The 20806-nt window shown below is 34.9% G+C and overlaps 1 protein-coding gene across 2 annotated transcripts in view; it reads left to right on the top strand.

Moving 5' to 3' along the window:
• Positions 1 to 20806, top strand: part of DMD (dystrophin) — a 1921557-nt gene that overhangs the window by 1001667 nt on the left and 899084 nt on the right. For both annotated transcript variants that reach the window (XM_044670154.1, XM_044670155.1), the window contains exon 44: positions 17216 to 17363. In XM_044670154.1, coding sequence (XP_044526089.1) covers positions 17216 to 17363 — 148 coding nt within the window. The remainder of the gene's footprint in view (positions 1 to 17215; positions 17364 to 20806) is intronic.

Raw genomic sequence — 20806 nt, 5'->3', positions numbered from 1 at the left:
GTCGGTCATGGGTGGGGGGAGTGCGGGGGGTGAAGGGGAAAATAGGAGCATGAAACATGTAACCATGTTAAAAATGATTATTAATAAATGTTAAAAAAAAAAAAAAAAAAAAAGAAAGGGTCCGGTGTAGTGCTAGACTTCTTACTGCCATCCACAGCTAACAGTTCTTTGAGTAATGTGCTTTCAAAGTAACTGTCTTGGTCTGAATGGATCCTGGCAAGAAAGCTGAAAATTATACTACCAAAACACTTCAGCAACTATGGAAGATGCTGGTTAACTATGATTATATTTATCTTATAAAATTGTCACCAATCATTTTTATTGCAAAGTCTATAGATTATTCTGCCTGTCACAAGTCTCTGCCTACTCCAGTCCATCCACCATTCAGTCACCCAAATTATTTCCCTAAAGAACAGGTCCAGCCATATCATACAACAAACATATCTCACACTTAGTGGTGAAATCTACAGCCATCTTAGGCAAGTAAAATCTATTTCTGGCTAATTTTTGATTGTCTCTTGACTCACATGTCCAAAATTATCCATTATAATTATCATGACCTAAGGTGATATGGATATGGTATGGGTATTACAAACCACTTACTAGAACCCATTGAGGAACCATTGACAGTCCAGTCTAGTCCTCCAATTACACAATTCCAACTTCTATGGTTTTAATAGTTAGCTACTTTGTCTTAATAGTAAGTAATTGTCTTGATAGTAAATTTCCTTCAAAGAACTGAAATTTGAATTGTTGCTAACACTGCCTTCTATTTAACATGCATCAATTCTCAAAATCCTTTAATGACTGTCTTTTCATCAATCATATGCAGACAACTGAAATGAAAAGGGCTGATTCAATGAACTGAGGTTTACATATTTTATTGGGATTCTCTCTTCTCCAATAAATTAACTCCCAAGTTTTAGTTCCACTGCTATTTCTTGTAACTCATTTCCTTGGATATCACATACAGCTTTCATACTTCCTTAGTATATCATCAGAGTTTTGTTGTTTCATAGGCTTCAGGACAGGATATTAGTCTTTCTTGGCTGCAGTATAATATGATGAATTCATAGTTGCTAGTGCAACTGCCCATTGCTGGCAGGTAGCACTTAATTTGGCATGAATGAGAATACATCAGTGGATTATTGCTTGTGCACATTCATAATTTCCATCCATATAGTTGTTGAACTCAGTGACAATCCACTTCAAAGCTAAAAACTCCAGCTTATGTATAGGATAACAATTTCCATTGTCACTTATAGCTTCAACTGACAACATTTAACTAGTTTCTATTAACCATCTTGGTACAAAACTAATCTCAAGCCCTAGGAATTTGCAAATGCAGTCAAGACAAAAAACCCTTTCTTGGGGCTACAAAGGCCAACAGTGGTGTATGTAAAAGAAAGTTGACTAAATTTTAGAAACTTATTTATATCTATCAATTTGATGATCTCAAAGGATTTTGTGAATTTTAAGACATCCTAATATTTCTCAAGGTCATCTGGGTGGCTCAGTGTTAGACCTCAAAGTATTAGACCTACAGTCCAGAAGACATCTTTCTCAGTTCAAATCTGGCCTCAGACACTTATTAGTTGTGTGACAATGGACATGTAACTTAACCTGGTTTACCTTAGTTCCTCATCTATAAAATGAGCTGAAAAATTTTTCCAAGGAAACTCCAAATGGGTTTACGTCGGTGAAACAACTCAACAACAACAAAAACATTTCTTACTTTTCTACTTTAATATTTGCTTAAATGAAGTCACTTAGTAGTTTAGCCAAAGCAGCAGAGTCCATAATATATTTGCTATTATAGTCTACCAAATTCTAGAAAAGGTCTTGTATTTTGAAGGTTCTTTGAATTTGGCCACCTCCAAAATAGTGTTTCTATATTTTCTGGCTCTATGTTTATACCTTACTGTGATACTACGTCACATTTTGACAGAGGCTCTAATAAACGGGCCCTTGACTATTGAAAATTTAATATGTTTGCCTCTAACCAAGTCTACATTTTCATTAATCTTTCTACCAAGAATCTATCCAAAGATTACAATTTCTTGAAAATACTCCACACTTTCAGGTAGTTTTCCATCTACTTTTCTACCAATTTTTAGAAAATTGTAGGTGCCACTGAGATGCCTTGGGGCTTATGCTTTAATTGGTAAAAATTCAGTCCAGTAGATGGACTTTCCCTTGTCTTCCTCTCTTATAAAACTCTAATAAGAACCATTAAAAAAGGATAATACTCAGAACTATTGACTGCCTAACAAACACTTCAACATATCTTGAACTCTTGAAAGGGCATTCTATTCTACTCTGGTTCTTTTGTTCAAAAACTGGTAGTTTACATATAACTATGTCTTTCCATTTTTCTATGATTTGGCCACTTCAGGTGATACATATAGTCTGCTTAATTCTTTGACTATGCCATTGGCCTTGAGGTTTTCTATATGATTTCTAACTTTATTCATGTTAAGCAAAGGGATTTTCTTAGATGATTCTTTGGATTTTTAGGAATCAGTCAACTGAATGCTGTGGGAGTTCTCCTCAAAATCATCCTATGTGCAATGAGAACTGTCCCAAACTCTTGCTGAAATTCTGCCAAAACATCATCTAATTCTTACAGTCCTAAAGAGTTATCAAAATTAGATTTCTTTGGATCCACAAAGTTTGAGGATTGTTAGTGTTGTTGTGGAGCTCATTGTCACTCCTTTATTTTATCTGCCTCTTCACAAGCCACGTGGGGATGGCCAACTATGAAATATTTAATCATAGCTTGTTATTTGTATTATTTTGCTAATTCTGTGAACACTTTGTAATTGGCACCAAGTATAATTGTCACTCCACTGATAATTCTGTATCACTGTTCTGTTGATACCAATAACTTCCTTAGAAAATTTTAAGGTTAGTCAATATATCTGAAGTATGAGTAGTTTTCATCACCTAGTTCTCCCATATCAAAGCCTTCTAGATCATGTAAAATGTAGAGCATTTTCCTCAAATGACTCTTATTAGATGACTGAATCATTATGATCTTCTGTACTTTACTGTCCAGAGCAACAGTGCAATACATGTACTCCATAGTCGTCATTCCATCTCTATAAAGTTTTATAAGTTAAAGTAGAAGAGAAAGGGGTACGTGGCCTATGTGTGACTATTTTTCTTCCTTTCTAGTTTTCCCTTAATGTGATTATGTGTCAGGCCACAGTGGACTACACATTATCTTGTCCCATAATCTCTCAATTTGTCCTGGAACATGTTTCACCAGGTTTTTGGTCAGTCTCTTTGATTGACTCTGTACCTGCAGGACAGTACTCCTGCTTATTTTCCATGGCCATATATAATATTACTTAATATTATGATATTACTGAAATAATTAGGATTGTAAATTCATTAGAGGGATTTTCTTATTGGACCATTGCCAACCATTAAAATGTTTTCTCTCGTTTTAACACTTCATTGCCCGGTCAAAGTCACTACATTGATAGAGCAGTAGTGGAGATATGCTCCAGCTTGACTAGTCATGTAGGTCTTTGTCTATTTGAGTGACCCCATTCGTTTCTATTTTTTTAGTCCTCTTCTGACCCTCTCATTTAATATCCTTCTACTCAAGCCAAAAATTGAGATGGTATTACCTTGCCAGAGTCATGATGAAACTCCAAAAGTTTTAAGCATCCCTGACTCTAAAATTATTTTATACTCAAAGACAGCTAGAGATTTTGATACTTCCCTTCAAATTCTTCATTTTGTCTCTGTCAGCCCTTTAAAGGCTCTCTTGCATAATTGGCCTAGACATCAAAGGATTCTTCCTCAGCAAAGGATGCCACCATTTCTGAGAAAGCTCTTATATTGGGCTCACTTGTGTTGTCTGAAATGTGGTTATTTGTCTGAGAGCTACTCTTCTATGCTCATATTAGAGAATCTAGCTTCTATCTGACATAGCTATATCGTCCCACTGGCACGGATCTTGTTTGGGCCCTTTTCATGGGTAACATTTTTCTGCTTTGTTTAGAATGAATCCTCTATCTGTTTAGAGGAAGAGCTTTGATTTCTGGCATACAGAATGAAATATCACCTACTTCCCTACATAAAGGTATCCCACCTCGTCTCAGCTTCCTACATAGGTGATAATCCAAACATTTATCTAAATTCGTATCTTCATTGCTGTGCCATGCTCTGTCATATTCTACTTCCCTAAAGAGTCCTTTCATTTCCAAAGGAAGATTTGGAGTCAATTTCCTAATACAGCTTTATACTTGGATTTTTTCAGGGAATTTTTAGTGGTTACTTACATATATGATATTTGTCCCAAATATCATGGATTGATTATGGATATTTTATCCATTATGGACATAAATTTATATGTAATACAAACATAAAATGAATATTAATATTAATTAGTAAGAATAATTACCTAATTATTAAAATAAATATAACATTATGGATTTTAATATCCATTAGATAACAAAGCTCTTAAAATTCTATACATATTTTTCAAAATACTGATTCACAATGTCAATTTTTACATGAGTCACCTCTCCCACCCATCCTCTACTCATTTGCCAAAGTAGTTTTTTTCTTTTTCTTTTCTTTTTAAGACCTTACCTTCTGTCTTAGAATCAATACTACATATTGGTCCCCAGGCAGAAGAGTGGTAAGGGCTGAGCAATAGGGGTTAAATGACTTGCCCAATGTTACACAGCTAGGAAGTATCAGAGGCCATATTTGAACCTGGGACCTCCCTTCTCTAAGCCTGGCTCTCAATCCACTGAGCTACCCAGCTGCCCCCAAAGTAGTTTTTCTAAATCACAAACTTCACCATCTCACTTCCCTACTCATTTAGTGCTAGTACTTACCTGTTACTTCCAGAATCAAATATAAAATACCCTTATCTTTAAAATTGTCCCTTTTTTCTTTCCAGTTTTCTTATTCTTCTTTACATATTTAATGATGCAGTAATATTTGCCTTCTTGCCAGTTATGAAATATGACATTCCACCTCCCTACTCCATGCATTTTCTTTTCTTTTTTTTCTATTAAAAAATTTTATCTTCTATTTTAGAAACAATCAGCTCCAAGATAAGAATGATAATGGCTAGGCAATTGGAGTTAAATGACTTGCCCAGGGTCTCATAGCTATAAAATATCTGAGACCAGATTTTAACCCATATCTCCCCATCTCCAGGACTGGCACCCTTTCCACTGCTTCAGTGAATACATTCTTGTTGTTTTTTTGTTGTTGTTTTCGTGTTTTTTTTAATCCCTTACTTTCTGTCTTAATAACAATTCTAAGATAGAAGGGCATGGGCTAGACAAACAGAGTTGTGACATGCCCAAGTTCATAGCTAGAAAGAGTCTGAGCTCATATTTGAACCCAGGTCCTCTGGACTCTGGGACTCTATGCATTTTCAATGGCTTTCCCTCATTCTTGCAATGCTCCCCTTATACTCCTATTCCTTGTTTCCTTGCCTTCTTTCAGTCCTCCACTTAAGTCCTATTTTATAGAATTGACCTTTCTCCATATGCTTCTCCTCCAAATTCTTAGTATCTTAATAGTATCAGTGTTCCTAGTATGACTATTATTACCTTTTCTCTAAGATTGCCTTCCATTTACTCTTAATATATGTTTTAGGGACTTAGTTGTTTGCCTATTCTCTCCCCCACAGGAATGTAGGCTCTTGAGGGGGAGGGCCTTCATTTGGCTTTTCTTTTTATCCCCAGAACTTACAACAATGGTTTACATATAGTAACTGAGTTAATAAATGCTTGTTGACTGGCTGACCTGGGGAAAATGAAAAAGTGATTTAGTCTTATATTATACAAGACTCTGTAAAGAAGTGCTCTAAAACAATTGAATGTAGCAAGAAACAGTAGAGGAAATGTGCACATTTGCCAGCAGTAACAACAACTGCATTATACTCCCTCATCTAAATAACCATTAGCATCATAGTTAACTCCATTAAATAACAGGTATTTATATGCTAATCCAACATAGGAATGCAATAAATTCGACTTAGTGAAGGCAATACTCAGAAAGCTGTGAAAACCCAAATATAAAACAGCTGGATGATAGGATCCCCCCAAAACTGACAGCCTAGAATATTTAAGATGGTGAAATTTGTTAAGGATAAATATAAATTATTTCACTTGGGTTAAAAAAATCATTTCCCCAGAAAAAGATAGGTAAGTAGGGAAGGATATTTATTTGTCTGCAAAAGATCTGGGGGTTTCAGTTGACAGCTAGCAAAATATGACTCAACTATGTGGTATGGCAGCAAAGAAAAGCTAATGTGATTTTGGGCTACATAAAGTAAAATAGGACTAAGGAGTTGACAGTTCTGCCATGTTCTGCCCTAATCAGGGCTTATCTAGAGAATTATATTTGATATTAGGTTCTACATTATAGGAAGGATGTTTATAAGATTGAGACTATCCAGAGAGGCCTATCAAGTTGAGAAAGTACTTGAAGATTATACCATATGAAGTTCAATTCAAGGTCTTGGACATGTTTAACCTGGAGAAGAATTAAGTAGAAATGATAGCAATCTTCAAGTTATCTGAAGAATGTCTAGGGAAGGGGGATTAGACTTGTTTGTATATGAAGGGCAGAAGAAGGGAGTTCTGGGTGAAAATTGCAAAATGTCAAATTTAGGTTTGGTTTCAGAAAAACAAGCAAACTTCCCAAAGCAGAACTTCCTGTCAGCTCAGGAAGTTGTATTTCACTAAGTGGTCTTCTTTAGATTCCATGACCTTTTGTCAACTCTATAGTAAAAGAGATTCTTCTTCAGTTTTTTGTCCAAAGCCTCTTCTGGTTAAAATTCTTATTCCATTTTAATATAATAATTCTAAACTATTAAGCAGATTTAGTTGCTCTGGGATGGCCTGGCCTTAAAGATAGAACATTTTGTTAAACATCTCATTGGCACCATTTGGTTTCTGAGGTGCACTTATTGATATAAATACTAATTGACAGGAAGGGGGAGGAAAACACCTATTAAGCACCTATTATGTGCCAGAAACCATGCTAAGTATGTCATTCGATCCTTACAACAATGCAGAGTTGCTATTATCCTCATTTTACAATTGAACAAACTGAGGCAGACAGATATTGTGAATTGCCAAAGTTACCTTACTTATAAGTGTTTGAGGCTAGATTTGAACTCAGCTCTTCCTGACTCCAAGTTCAGCACTCTACTGTGCTACCTACCTGCCTCCTATGATAAAATCAAAAGGCAGTCTTTATAGCTTCTAGTGGCTTTGAAAATCCATTGAAATCCTTTCATATTTACTAGGAAGAAATGTGCGGGCAGGCCTAATACTCAGTGAGTATGAGGTTCATTCAAAATTAGATAAGGGAACTGGTTGAGAAAGGGATGCTCTAGAAAATCTATGTGATTACCAGAAAAAAATCTTTTTTTTTTTTGCTTTCTTTAAAGACTTTAATACACCATTTAAGTTTACTCTATGCCATACTCATTTTCAAAACCTACTTGTTATTTATTCTGCAATTTAATTCGTTTTTATTAATAGTTTTAAAAAGTGCTATGCTAAATCCTAAAAAAGGGACAATATTTCCATTTGACACTGAACCTTCCCAAATGGTCTTAGAGCAGAGTTGGGAGAATAGTACATAAACACAGATGACTAATTCACAGAATCAATAAGCCAATAAACATTTGTTAGATGTTTGTTATGTACCAGATACTGTGTTAAATGTTAAGATTATAAAAGAAAAAAAACAACAAAAACAAGCAAAAGCCAGTCCTTGCCTTCATAGAACTTATAATCTACTGGGAGAGACAGCATACAAACAAATATATACAAAACAAGCTCTATACTATAACAATTAAATTTATGTTTTGACTCATTATGAGAGTTAAAAAGTAATATTGTGGTCACCATTTATAAAATATTAGACCCTAAGTCAAAATGACTGTTAGCAGCTTTTATTTACAACAAGGTAGAGATATTGAAAGTGGGAAATGTAGGAAGGAGACAGAGCCTTGTCTAGCCAACTGCTTTAAGTGCTGCTTTGGTGAAGTCTAGCTCATCCCCTGGCAAGGGCTTCCCCAAGTCCCAATCTACACTTGGATTTCCCAACAGTCCTCAGCCAGAAGTCCCAGTGGCGTGTTCAGCCAGAGTTCCACCAATGCAGAATGACTCCAAGGAAAAGCGTGTCTCTTCAGCTCTCTTCACCAACACAGAATCCAAGGGAAGAGTCTCTCCAAGGAACCAGCCTCTCCAAAACCAAGGAAGCAAAAAAGCCCAGACCATGTTGGTCTCTTCTTTTATACCCCCTTTCCCACATCATTTCCTGTCTCTCTTCACAGGAACCAATCGCAGTCTTTCAATTTGCCTAGCATTGCCCAAGGGGGCCAGTATTTGTGGCCTTCGGGGATGTGAACTAGTAAGTGACTAGTAAGCTCTCTTAACTTAATGGTTAGCTAGCTACTAGGTAGGGGTACTTTAAGTTCTTGATTTAACTAAAAATAGACAAAGGGAGAGTTAATTCTGTCTTCACAATACAGGACAAATAGGATAATAGACAGAAAGAAGGCATTAGAATTAAGAAGAGCAGAGAAAGGCTTCTCATATAAGGTGAGTCTTAAAGGAAGTCAAGAGAATCAGGAAGCAGAGATCAGGAGAAAGAGCATTCCAGATATGGGGGAAACAGCAAGTGAAGATAGCTGGAGTTAAGACATGGAATGTTTTATTCAAGAAATAGCAAGGAAGCTAGTGTCACTGGATCAAACAGTATATAAGAGAGTGTAAAAGAAGACTAGAAAGGTGAAGGGGAAGAGTATTATTTATAAAGGGCTTTGAATTCCAAGGAAAGGAATTTATATTTGATCTTGGAAGTGATAGGTACCCACTGAAGTTTTCTGAGTAGTTGGGGAGATGACATGGTTGAACGTGTACTTTAGGATAATTGCTGACAACCAAAAGGAGTATGAATTAGAATGGGGAAATAGACTCGTAGCAGGTCAACCAACCAGCCAGATATTGGAATAGTCAAGGTATGAAGAGGAAAATTCTTATAGCAAAATGGTAGCAGTATTAGAGGAGAGAATATTGGAGAGGTGGCACAAAAAATGAAATAAACTAGGCCTTTAGAATGTATTGGACATGGGGTACAGGGTAACAAATAGTGAGGAGTTGAAGATAACTTCTAGGTTCTTATGCCAAGGGACTGATTAGATGGTAGTATCCTTAATAGTAAGAGGTAAGTGAGAGTGAGGGTTGGTGAGGGAAGATAATTATGTCTGTTTTTGACATGTTGAGTTTAGGATTTCTGTGGTACATACAATTTGAGGTATTTAATAGGCACTTGGACCTAGAAGACTGTATAATCAAAGTAATTAGGACAGGATAAGTAATATGAAAATCATCAGCATAGAGATGTGTGGGATCCATATTGCTGAGAGACCCAGAACTCTAAGAGAGGGGGCAGTTAAAGGCAGTTTGAGTCCTGGTATAAAAAGGCAGGTCTCCCTGCTTGCAGGGTCCTGGGTCCTGGTCCTGATCCTGGTGCTGTCTCTTTGCTCTTGGATCTGAGCAGAGGGGCAATCTGTGTGGCTCTGAGCTGAGCCATTCAGTCTCTGACGACCAAAGTTGTTTTACTTTGACAGACCTTCAGGCAAAATCACAGTTTACCTTAGTTTAGCTACCTAGGTTTAGAAAGAATATTTAGAGGCATAGAACGGAGTGCAGCCCTTCAAAATACTTTTCCCCTTTGGGGTGAGGGGCTGCTTTTGTCATAGCTATTTATGTAGTTTCCCCTTACCTGTCAATCCTAAGCCATTTCCCTCATTCTCATTCGCTGATATCATTAAACCCTTATCATCTAGGAATAGTGTCTGGATACAGATAATTTGGGGAAATACTCACATCCTCCATAAACCAAGTTCCTCTTAATAGTGGCCTTGAAGTTAATCCTAACCTCTGAGCCAGTAAGCTTCTAAGACATCAAGCTTCACCTGTTCTATCCTGTGGGGAAATAATATAGAGAAAGATATCATCATTAGGAGTTTAGCCTTTCCCCATTTACCATCTTACCAAGCTAGACTATCCTTCATTACCAAGCTATTAACTGTTTTCCAACTGCTTAGAGGGAGGGGGGAGGTGAAGAAGTATTCCTCAAGTTCCTGCCCCTCCCTTCTAGTCAAGCCTGCTTGTGTTTCTTCAAAAACCTGGGATTAGGGAGGCTTCAGTATCACTGGCTCCTGTCATTTTATAGTTTCCCTAATCCTACAGATGATAATTAAATCTGAAAGATTAGGCAATCACCAGGTGAAATAATATAGAATAGAGCCCTGTGTGATACCATGATCTAGATCTAGAGCATGATCTAGATAAAAATACTGGAAAGGAGACTGGGAAGAAACAGTGAAAAAAGGAGAATAGGGAACAGATTTGTCCCAGGAACATAGAAGAGAATATAAGGGAGAAAGTGATCAACAATGTCAAAGTCTACAGAGAAGTCAAGAAGTTGTAAGATTGAAAAAAAAGGCATTGGATTTCATAATGTTGAGGGTAACCAACAGGCCTCAGACCCTTCAGTAATTTGGGGGGATGTCTGCACCCGGCATGACTTTCTCCTGTGGAAGGGACAGATGAGAACTATTTGTTGCAGTGTCCATGAAGACAGTAGAAGTGTAGCAGGGTGTTTAGAATTTGCTTGAACATTGAAGAAGCCAAGGTCATCCAACAAATCCTGGGCCATCATCAGTCATTCTCACTTTTTTCTTTCCACTTGACTTCAATGACTGTAAAAGAGAGAATGAGGCTAACAACTTTGTACAACTCTGCCTCACCTAAATCCAATTTATGCATGAGTCAAAAGACATCACTAGTGATATCATTTTGGTCCTCTTTGAGAACAAAGGGCAACCACCAACTAAGGGACCATTGATAACTTTGGAGAGAGAAGTTTCAGTTGAAGATTAAGTTGAAAGTCAAATTGTAGAGAATTAGAAGAGAGTGAGTGGAGAGGAAGTGAGGAATCTATTACAAATGGCCTTTTCAGGAAGTATAGCCAAAAAAATCAGAAAATATGGGATGGAAGAATTGAGTAAAAGGGTTTTTGAGAATGAGAGACTTACACATGATCATCACTTAAACTTTCTGGAACTGTCCTCAACTATAAAATAGAACATTAGAAAAAATGACTTCTGTCATCTTTTCAGTTCTGCATTTTTGTTCCTATGAGCTATAATCTTTCTGCTAAATTCTAGTTCCACATTGCCAACTGTCTACTAAACATCCCTACTAGACACTATTGCATTGTACATATATGTATGTCTGTGTCTTTATACATATGCATTTTTGTATCTGTGTTAGGAGCTCTGCATAAATGATGATAGTGATAGTGGAGTAGAAAGGATAGATGTAAACACTATGAGGGGAATTTGTTAGGACTTGGTAATTGGCTGGATATAAGAGAAAAGAAAGAGGGAAGAAATAAAGATAACTCTCAGGTTAAATATATGGAAGACTAGGTCATTGGGGGTAGAAATAGTGTAATCACAATGCCATTTAAAGGAAAAAAATATAAGAAATCAAGAAGAAATTCCAGGACAAGACTAAGATTTGAGGCAGGGGTCAACGACGTATGGCTCTCGAGCCATATCTGGCTCTTTTGAGGGCTAGATATGGCTCTTTCTGCAGGAGCCATAAAGTCAACGGTGGCACAGTAACTAACAGTTTACGCATGACATCGTGCATCACGTACACGTCACGCGATCCTTTCAATACCGTGACTATCTTCTAAGATAGAAGGCTCCCTCATTGATATTGCCGCATAAGACGAATCCTGGTGTTTAGTTTGGTTTGGTAGGTGTGCTGTGTGTTCCTCCTTCTGCCCTCCTTTTACTCTTCCCACACCTGTTACTGACATCTTGGGGTTCTGTATAGTAATTGATCACTTTTGTCTACATTCTCTACCCCTCTGCCTCTGATTTACATGGCTTTATCTCAGTGCATTCATGGGGTCTGCACTCCCTATTTGTGGGATTGTTATTGTTTTTAACTTTTCTACCTGCTCTTAAAGGGGGACTATAGTCAGATTACATCTTGTTGAGAGAAGCATTTCTCCCTAGTAGTTGTTTCATTTGATATAGAATGATTGAGTAGGCAGCACTGATAAACACCTGTACCAGGAAATGTGTGTGATGTGTCCTGGCCAGTTTTCCATGGAAAGGTACCCTCCTCCCCCACTACCTCCTAATGCCTGCACACAAGTCATGTTATTTTCTGTAATCTGATCTCCTACTTAATTTATGTGGCCAAATGGCTTAACCAGCAGGCTGGCAGCTTTTTCTTCTCCTGTTGCCTGACTTGAGAGAGGGAGAGGAAAAAGTATTCTTCCCTGAACTTTTCTCTCTTTATTTCAGCAATGTTCTTAGTGTAAAGGAGTTTTATATGTATGTGTGCAGTTATATCAGTACTATAGTGCCCCATTAAGTTTTGTTTTTTGATTAATAATCAAAATAATTTTGATTAATAATCAGCAAAACCATGCAGCACCAGAAGTCACATTAATGTACTTTATTCATCATTGGTTAGCACATAATAATGTTATTAAAAATAGTTCAGAGACTTATTGTACTTTAAAAGTGTTGTTCTTACATAAAATGCACATGTTTACTTGTATTCAGTGTTAAACATATTGTATGGCTCTCACAAAATTACATTTTAAAAAATGTGGCATTTATGGCTCTCATGGCCAAAATGGTTGCAGTCCCCTGATTTGAGGGAATCATCTACATAGATTTATGGAGATGAATAAGATTGCCATTAGAGAGATGATAATGGAGAAGAGAAGAGAGTCAAAGATAGAAAGAGAAAAATTATATAGTGAAAAAAGACAGAAAAATAGTTATAAAGGGAAGAGAAGAACCAGGAAAATGTAATACATAGGTAAGACCGGAGAAAAATATCTACTTAAGAAGAGGTTGGAAGACAATGAAATGCTGCTGAAAGATCAAGGAAGATGAGGTCTTGATCATTAGGAGACTACTGATAGATAGTCTTAAATAAAATAATTTCTTATAAAAAGGGCAAAAGACAATTGTAGCTAGTTAATCCATTTGATCCTCTGAATAATATTGTTCTATGGGAAGAGCCATAAATTTGAAACAAGAGGACCTGTGCTATCTCTAGATTGTTTCTATGCTCCCTTTTAGCTCTAAGTCTATGATTATATGTACGAGGTAGTCAGGGAAGGTGTTCTAATTCTGTAGATAAGGCATTAGATGCTTTGTTTTCAGGAAGATATAGTTTAAGGTATTATTCTTGATTTATACTTAGAGGTGTTACCATGTACAAGTCACTTAACTTTTCAGTACCCCAGGTACTGCTTTTAAGAATATAAATTAGAGCCAAATTGCTTATCTACATGTATGGGGAAAGCTTTGTGGAGTTCCTCACTTCAGTGAAATTGCAGGTCGGGATCACAGATTGGACTAATGGACTTACTCACAGCCACAGACGTGATAAGTAATAGAAAATCAGAACTAGAATTTAAGTCTTGGCTCTTCCCACTACATAATATTTGCCTCATGATTTATTTAGGACTTTTTGATTTAAATAGAGCCTAGAGATTTAGAACAAATTAATGAATCAAGAAATATATAACATCATGTTTCAGTGAAGCAGATGAGGCAAATATTTGGTTGATTAGTGGACTTTCCCCAGAAATTAACTATGGAAGTGACTGGAGATTCTACTTAGGCATATGAATAGCATTTTAGACATGAAGCTGTGACTCATACTGTAATAATGATAAGCACACTGTACTAGATGAAATATTTGTAGCTCTCCTTTTCTAGTTATGCAAATCTTTCACCATAATGCTTTTCTACTTCCTGAACCTTCATTAAGTACATTTATAATATAAATTATAACATAACCAATACTTCAACCAGGAAACTACTGCTTTGAGGGGAAATAGCTAAATGCATTGCAAAGACTCTAAAAATAAAATAGCCAAGATTTAATTGCAGATGGGTAATGTTAAATATCCCATTCATTATTATTACTACCACATGCCTGAATAAATCCTATCACAAACATTAAGCTAGTAGGTAAACAAAGAAATAACACTTCATGTGATGAATGCCAATATAAAGCATTTTTAAACAGTTCTGTCAAAGGACAGCTTCCAGAATGTTTACTATGTTATTTCATTTTTCAATTATCTGAAGACACAAATACAAATTACAGCTTTTAAAATTTCAAATCAAGGCTTTTGAAATGACTAGAAAATGCATAGTTTGGGAAAGAGAGCAGAATTAGGCTAAAGTTAAGTTGGTTATATCATATATTTGTACTAAAAAGTACAAAAATAAACTTAAAGAAGACTTCAAAAATTACTTTTAAAAAATATTGCATCATTTAAAAATTTATGAGGAAAAATTTCTCTCATGAGCACAATGTCAATGAAAATATTATGTTAAATACCTTACTGATGTTATTCTATCTTAAAAGATTCTTTACATTCGGTATTTAATTTTGAGATTGCTAGGAAAGTAGACCATTAAATCCATGAAATCTTATGAAAGCCCCCAACTTTTGCACTTTATCTGAAGTTATAGAAAGTAATTGTATCAAATATGGGTAAATACCTACTGCACTCAATATCTTAATGCACTATAAAAGTGGAAAATGTAGCACATTTAGGAAACATTTTTTATGGTGTTTATGGGCTTTATAGCAAAAGAGGATATATGAAAATAAAAGGCAGTTGATCAGAGCATGTGTGCAAAAGCACATACATCAAAAGTTATTCAACACTAACTAATGTGATTTTAAAAGCAGTCTTCACTTTTATGGAATAAGGTATTATGTTCGTTCTCTCATCTGCTGATAATGTTCAATTACTATAAATAATTACAGCTCCCTGAAATGACTTTGCAATGGCATATAGTTTTATAAATCAGTCTCTTCCTGAATTCAACATTTCAACTCAAATTTCAGAGCTTAAATTTTCTTTTAACTTTATAGTGGGAGGGAATAGTGATTTTTTTTTATTATTCACTATAATGATTAGAAATAATCATTAAATTTTATATATTTACCTCCATTGAGGGGAAAAAAGCCCACAAGTCACCCAGAGTTCTACTGCAATCAAGGATTTAAACATTTTAGACTCTATTTGTTCTTTTGTTCAGTACTCAAAACAAATGACTATTTTTACTGAGATTCTTTCTGTGAATATGACAGGGAAGAAAATAAAAAAGAGAAGATTTTCTATTGTTTTAAAGGCAGTCTTGATTGCAAGGTAGGATTGATGTTTAGGATTTCATTTCCAAATTTGTGGGTTTTAATTGTAGCATGGCTTTTCATTTTCCTGATCATTCATTTTCATATTTTAAGCTACTTCCTGAATATGAAACAGAACCCATAGTCCTAGACAGATGTTGAAGGAAGGTAAGAGATCATGACTAACAGGACTCTTTCCTTTAAAAGGATTCCAGAATAGTTTAACAAGAATTTAACTGTTTGTGGAAAGTTAATTGGTGAATAAACATATTCTTGAAATAGTGATATAGGAGAGAGAAGGCTAGGCTTTGAGACTAGAAGGCCTAGGTCTTAATTCCTTCTTTAACTTGACAATCACTTAACCTCAATCAACTTCAGTTTTCCTCATCTGGAAAATGGAGATGAGTATAATACCTCTCAGAGTTATTGTGAGGATCAACTGCAATGAAATTGGGTAAAGTGCATGGAAAACTTTAATATGTTATGCATGTGCTTCCTATTGATAGCTACTGAAAATAGAAAATTTAGGTCATTGACAATTGAAATAAAAGGAACTATTAAAATTTGCAAAGAAAGTCATAAGGAACTTGTGAAAGAGAGGTATAAATGAAGTAGGTTGGCAAAAGGTCTTGAAACAGAAAAGAAAAACTAAAACAACTCTTAAGTATTACAGAAAATGACTTAGTGATCTTGCCCCAAACTCTGTTTATATTAAAGTGCCTATAAAAGCAGCCTAGAGAATTTTATGCTGAAAAGAAATAATGACTGGAAGAAGGAGTCAACAGAAATGATAGTTATTTTTATTATAGAGCTTTTTTCAAATTTTTGACAGGAGTCAGTTCACAAATAATCTTTAAGATTAGTTTGCTTAGACAGAGTTTTAAAATGTATTAAAAGAAATATTCTTTAAAAGTATTTGACCTACATACTATGAATGTATTTTGTTACTTAAGATATTCATTCTTGACAAAATTATTTCAGATATTGTAAATCAATTTCTGTTTCTACTCAATCAAATTACATTTACCATAATTTAGAAAAAAGAATAATACTTCAATTATTTAATGGTTATTGCATTGTTAATTTGAAAGAAAAATTTTAAAAGAATAGCATTAAAATGTATTTCACATGTTTTATTGCCTTTCTGGTTATTATATTTTATGCTATTATAATTTTACATTTAAAAGCCAAAATCCATATTCCATAATGGAATATTCCATATTCCAAAATCCAAAATCCATAAATAACCAATTTAAAATTATTGAAATCCACCTCAAGTATTTATTAATTGCCTAAATGTATAGCTGTCTACTAGTGGGGATGCCAAGAAGAATAAAATATAGATCTTCTCCCCAAGGACCTTCCAATCAACAATGGGAAATAAATGAAAGTCTAATAACAGAGAAAAATATGATGAATGCCATGAGAAAGGTGCCAAGGCCTCTATAGAGATCTATAGAGTTCTAGGAAGGAAAGGGTCACCTCCCACTGTTGGGGTCAGAAAAGCCTTACTTCAAGAAGTATATTTTAAGATGAATCTTAAAAGGATAGAAAGGCATTTGAATTGATAGACTATAGTTTGGGCTGCTGGCAGAGTAAAGTTCTAAACTGAGAAAACAGCATGCCAAAAACATGGTATCAAGGACTTGTTTACTCAATTGGACTGGATGAGAGGGGGTTGGGCCAAGAAGTGTGACATGGGAAAAAATAAAATGGGGCTGCAAAGATAAGTCAGGGTCTGTATTGTAAAAGACTGAATGATGCCATGATGAGGGCTTTATCTGGCTAATGGTGAGGAACCACCAAGTGTTTTTTGTATAGGAAAACAGTACAAAAATTATTTTAATCAAAATGAGCAGTTTTTTCTTTAATAAAAATGTGACCTATTTATTTTCTCTTCATATTATTTGTTGAGAATGTTATTAGTAATAACTTTGTTGTTTTATTTCTAGGTTAGAAGAACAAAAGAATATTTTGTCAGAATTTGAAGGTGATTTAAATGAATTTGCTTTATGGTTAAAGGAAGCAGAAAGCATTGTCAGTATCCCCCTTGAACCAGGAAATGAGCAGCAACTAAAGGATATACTGGAAAAAGTTAAGGTAAAATTTGGCATTTTAAAATCCCCATTTATTTATACTTTAAAGTGTTCTTATAAATTTTTTTTCCTATTTCTACTCTAAGAAATTTGGTCAACATTTTACTTTCTCTTAACCTTTTGATTACCAGCCTTTTTAGAATTACAACTTTCTATCTTTCTTATTTGCTTTTGTAACATTTCCACATTCCTGAAGGTGCTGTTCCATTGCACAAATTTATCATTACTAATATTAATAAAATGAATTCAATATTAAATTTAAAATTAGTTTCATTTTGATGATAATTATTATGAATGATGAAGTGTCACCCTGTGGGCAGGGTGACAACCATTATTTCAATATGTTTCAGAGTATTGCTTGATTTCATAAACATGAGCACTTTATTGCCAGATTGTTTCCATCTCAACTCAAAAGGGTTCCAGTTGATAATGATAGACTTTAGTTTGGTTATTTATTTTTTCTGAGCTAACACAATGACCCTAAATAGAGTCAAATCAATTTACAGAATTTCTGTGCTCACGTTTTTTGAATATTCTTATTATTCCTTAAATGTCCCACTACAGGCAGATGAACAGGTCATTTGAAAAAGAAACTTAAATAAATTCCTTTGATTCTAAAATCAATTAAATTTAAGCTCACATATGCATTTAGAATTCAACATATGACACATCGCACACACGTGCATATATTCATATATCATGCACATGCATGAATGTGTACATGTACATGTATATGTAAGCGCATGTGTATTTTTGCATGCATGATATCTTCTAAGAATAGGCAGAGGAACAATGTGGAGTAATTAATAGAAAAATTATCTCAGAGTAAGTAAAACTCATGTTTAAGTCCAACTTATGATAAGAGAGAGAGGGAGATGGAGACAGAGAGAGAGAGTTTGAGAGAAAGAGAATTTGAGAGAGAGAGAGAAGAGAGAATAAGGAAGGAAAAGAGAGAGGGGAATGTGGGAAAAGAAAGAAAGAATATTAAAAATACTATACTAGGTGCTAGGGACACAAAGACAAAATCAAAATAGTCCTTTCCCTCAAAGGTTTTGCATTCTTTTGGGGAAGAATGGATAAAACTTTAGAGATATTTTTTAAGATAGAGGAAAATTTTAAAGGTTATTGAAATTAAAGAAGGCTTAAGGTGATACCTGAGCTGAATCTTGAAAGAAGATAAGAATTCTGAGAGGAGATGAAAAGATGTTTCATTAAAGACATGGAATTTGGGAAATATAGTGTCCTATTTGGTAAATTGGCTAATAGTCCAAACTGACTGGATGATATAGAACATTAAGAGGAATAATGTAGTGTAATCCTGGAAAAGGAGATAGGACAAATTTGTAGAAGACCTTAAATGCCAGACAGAATATTTCATAGTTTATCCTAAAGGCAATAGGAAGCCATAAATCCTTTGAAGAGGGCAGTGACACAGTCAGACTTTTGCTTAAGGTTGTTTTGACACCTGTATGAAGTATAGACTGAAGCCAAGAAAACAATTTGGAGCCTATTATGGTCTGGATAAGAGGTAATAAGACCCTCAACTACAGTATTTACTGTCTAAATGAACATAAGGTAGAAGATGTAAGAGATACTATGGAAGAAGAATTGGGAAGACTTGACCATAGAGATTGATGGAAAGATGAGAGAGGATAACTGCAAGTCTACACACCAGAGACAGAAGATTGGATGTCCTTGCAGATATAAGAGAATGGTAGTACTTTTACAGAAATAGAGAACTTTGGAAGAAGTCAGCATTTAGATGGAAAGATGATGAATTCTATTTTCTATTGATGGATTTGAGATATAAGTGGATCTTCCCAATATTGACTTTTGTGTTTTAAAAAAATCTTAAATTTTAGGAAGGTTAAAAGAAAATAAACCAAGGGAAATAGAACTTCTGGTAATTTATTGGTCCTAGTGGTTTCAATATATAGGTGAGGGAACACTTACAATCATTTCACTCTTCAAAAAATGTTGCGGTACCTGAAAAAGAAACAGCAGTATGTGATAAACCTTAAATTTAATTTTCACATTTTTTATATCATGTAATAGTTATCCTATTTGTTCTTGAAAATCTGTTTCCTGCGTATACTTATATTCAGATGAAATAAAAGAAATATTTGTTTCAAAAATCATATTTTAGAAGACATTGATAATTCAATTAGCAAACATTTTCTAAAAATTTTACCCATATACAAAGCACTGTGCTTGGTAGAGAATGAAGGATAGAAAAATGAGAATAAGAAACAATCCTTTTTCTTGGTTAATTTATAATCTAATCAGTAAAATAAGAGACTCACAAAAATAACTATGACAGTTATCAACATAACAAATATGCAGTGTGTACTGGTGGCACCGATTGCCCATGACTGAGAAAATCAGGTAAAACATTATGATCATATTTACAATGCCTTAGATGTGGACAATTAGAGATTATGAGATGGGAATTCTAAAATGGATGATGTAAGCAATGGAGCAGAGGATATATTAGAGAAATAGTGGCTAGACCAATATATATGTATAACAGAAAAAATAGAAATAGAAAAATGTATTAAGGCTGAATTACTGAAAATCCTGACTCCCATTCAAAAGAGTTTGGAAGATGGTTTGGTGACAGTGGGTTTCATATAGGATAAGAGCTATGTAAAGCCTAGGAAAATCCTATCAATACACAGGTTGAACTAAAGGACCAGAGATTGGTAGTTGTCAAGTAGAGTAAAGTCAATATGCAGAAGAGAAAGAGATTTAAAAGATGTCACAGAGTCATAATCAATAGAACTTGGCAAGTGATGGTATAAAGAGGGAAAACAATAAGGAAGGTTCATAGATTACCATGATCTTTTAAGCTTGGGAAGATTATGCTCATTTATACTCGTTTTTTTTAATATGGGAAGTATTTTATATACACATATACACACACACCATTGGTATATAAACTGTAATTTGGAAAATTTAAATTACAAATGTTGGGCCATTGTTGTAATATCCTCTCACTTGGTGGTCCCCTGTCAGAATGTCTTCATCCTCTGGTGAATATTACTTCCTGGACAGAACTACACACATTGGGCTAATCCTATATCATCTTTGAGGATCACTGACTGCCTGTGTTCAAAGAATTATCATTATTGAGTTGTTTCAGTTGTGTCTGACACTCTCTGACCCCATTTGGGGATTTCTTGGCAAAAATACGGGAGTGGTTTGTCATTTTATCCTCTAGCTCATTTTATATATGAGGAAACTGAGACAAACAGGGTTAAGTGACTTATTCAGGTTCATATATCTAACTAAGTGGCTGAGACCAGATTTGAACTTAGGAAGATGAGTCTTCCTGACTCCAGGCGCAGCATTGTGTCTGCTGAGCCACTTAGATGTCTCTGTTTAAGGAGTTACTTAAATTTAGAAGTTTGAAAGCCTGTTGATATAACTACATGTCACAACTACAAA

This window comes from Gracilinanus agilis, chromosome 3 (assembly GCF_016433145.1).
Source record: "Gracilinanus agilis isolate LMUSP501 chromosome 3, AgileGrace, whole genome shotgun sequence".
Classification (NCBI taxonomy): Eukaryota; Metazoa; Chordata; class Mammalia; order Didelphimorphia; family Didelphidae; genus Gracilinanus; species Gracilinanus agilis.
Note: the sequence above shows the minus strand (reverse complement) of the source record. Positions and strands in the feature narration are given on the sequence as shown.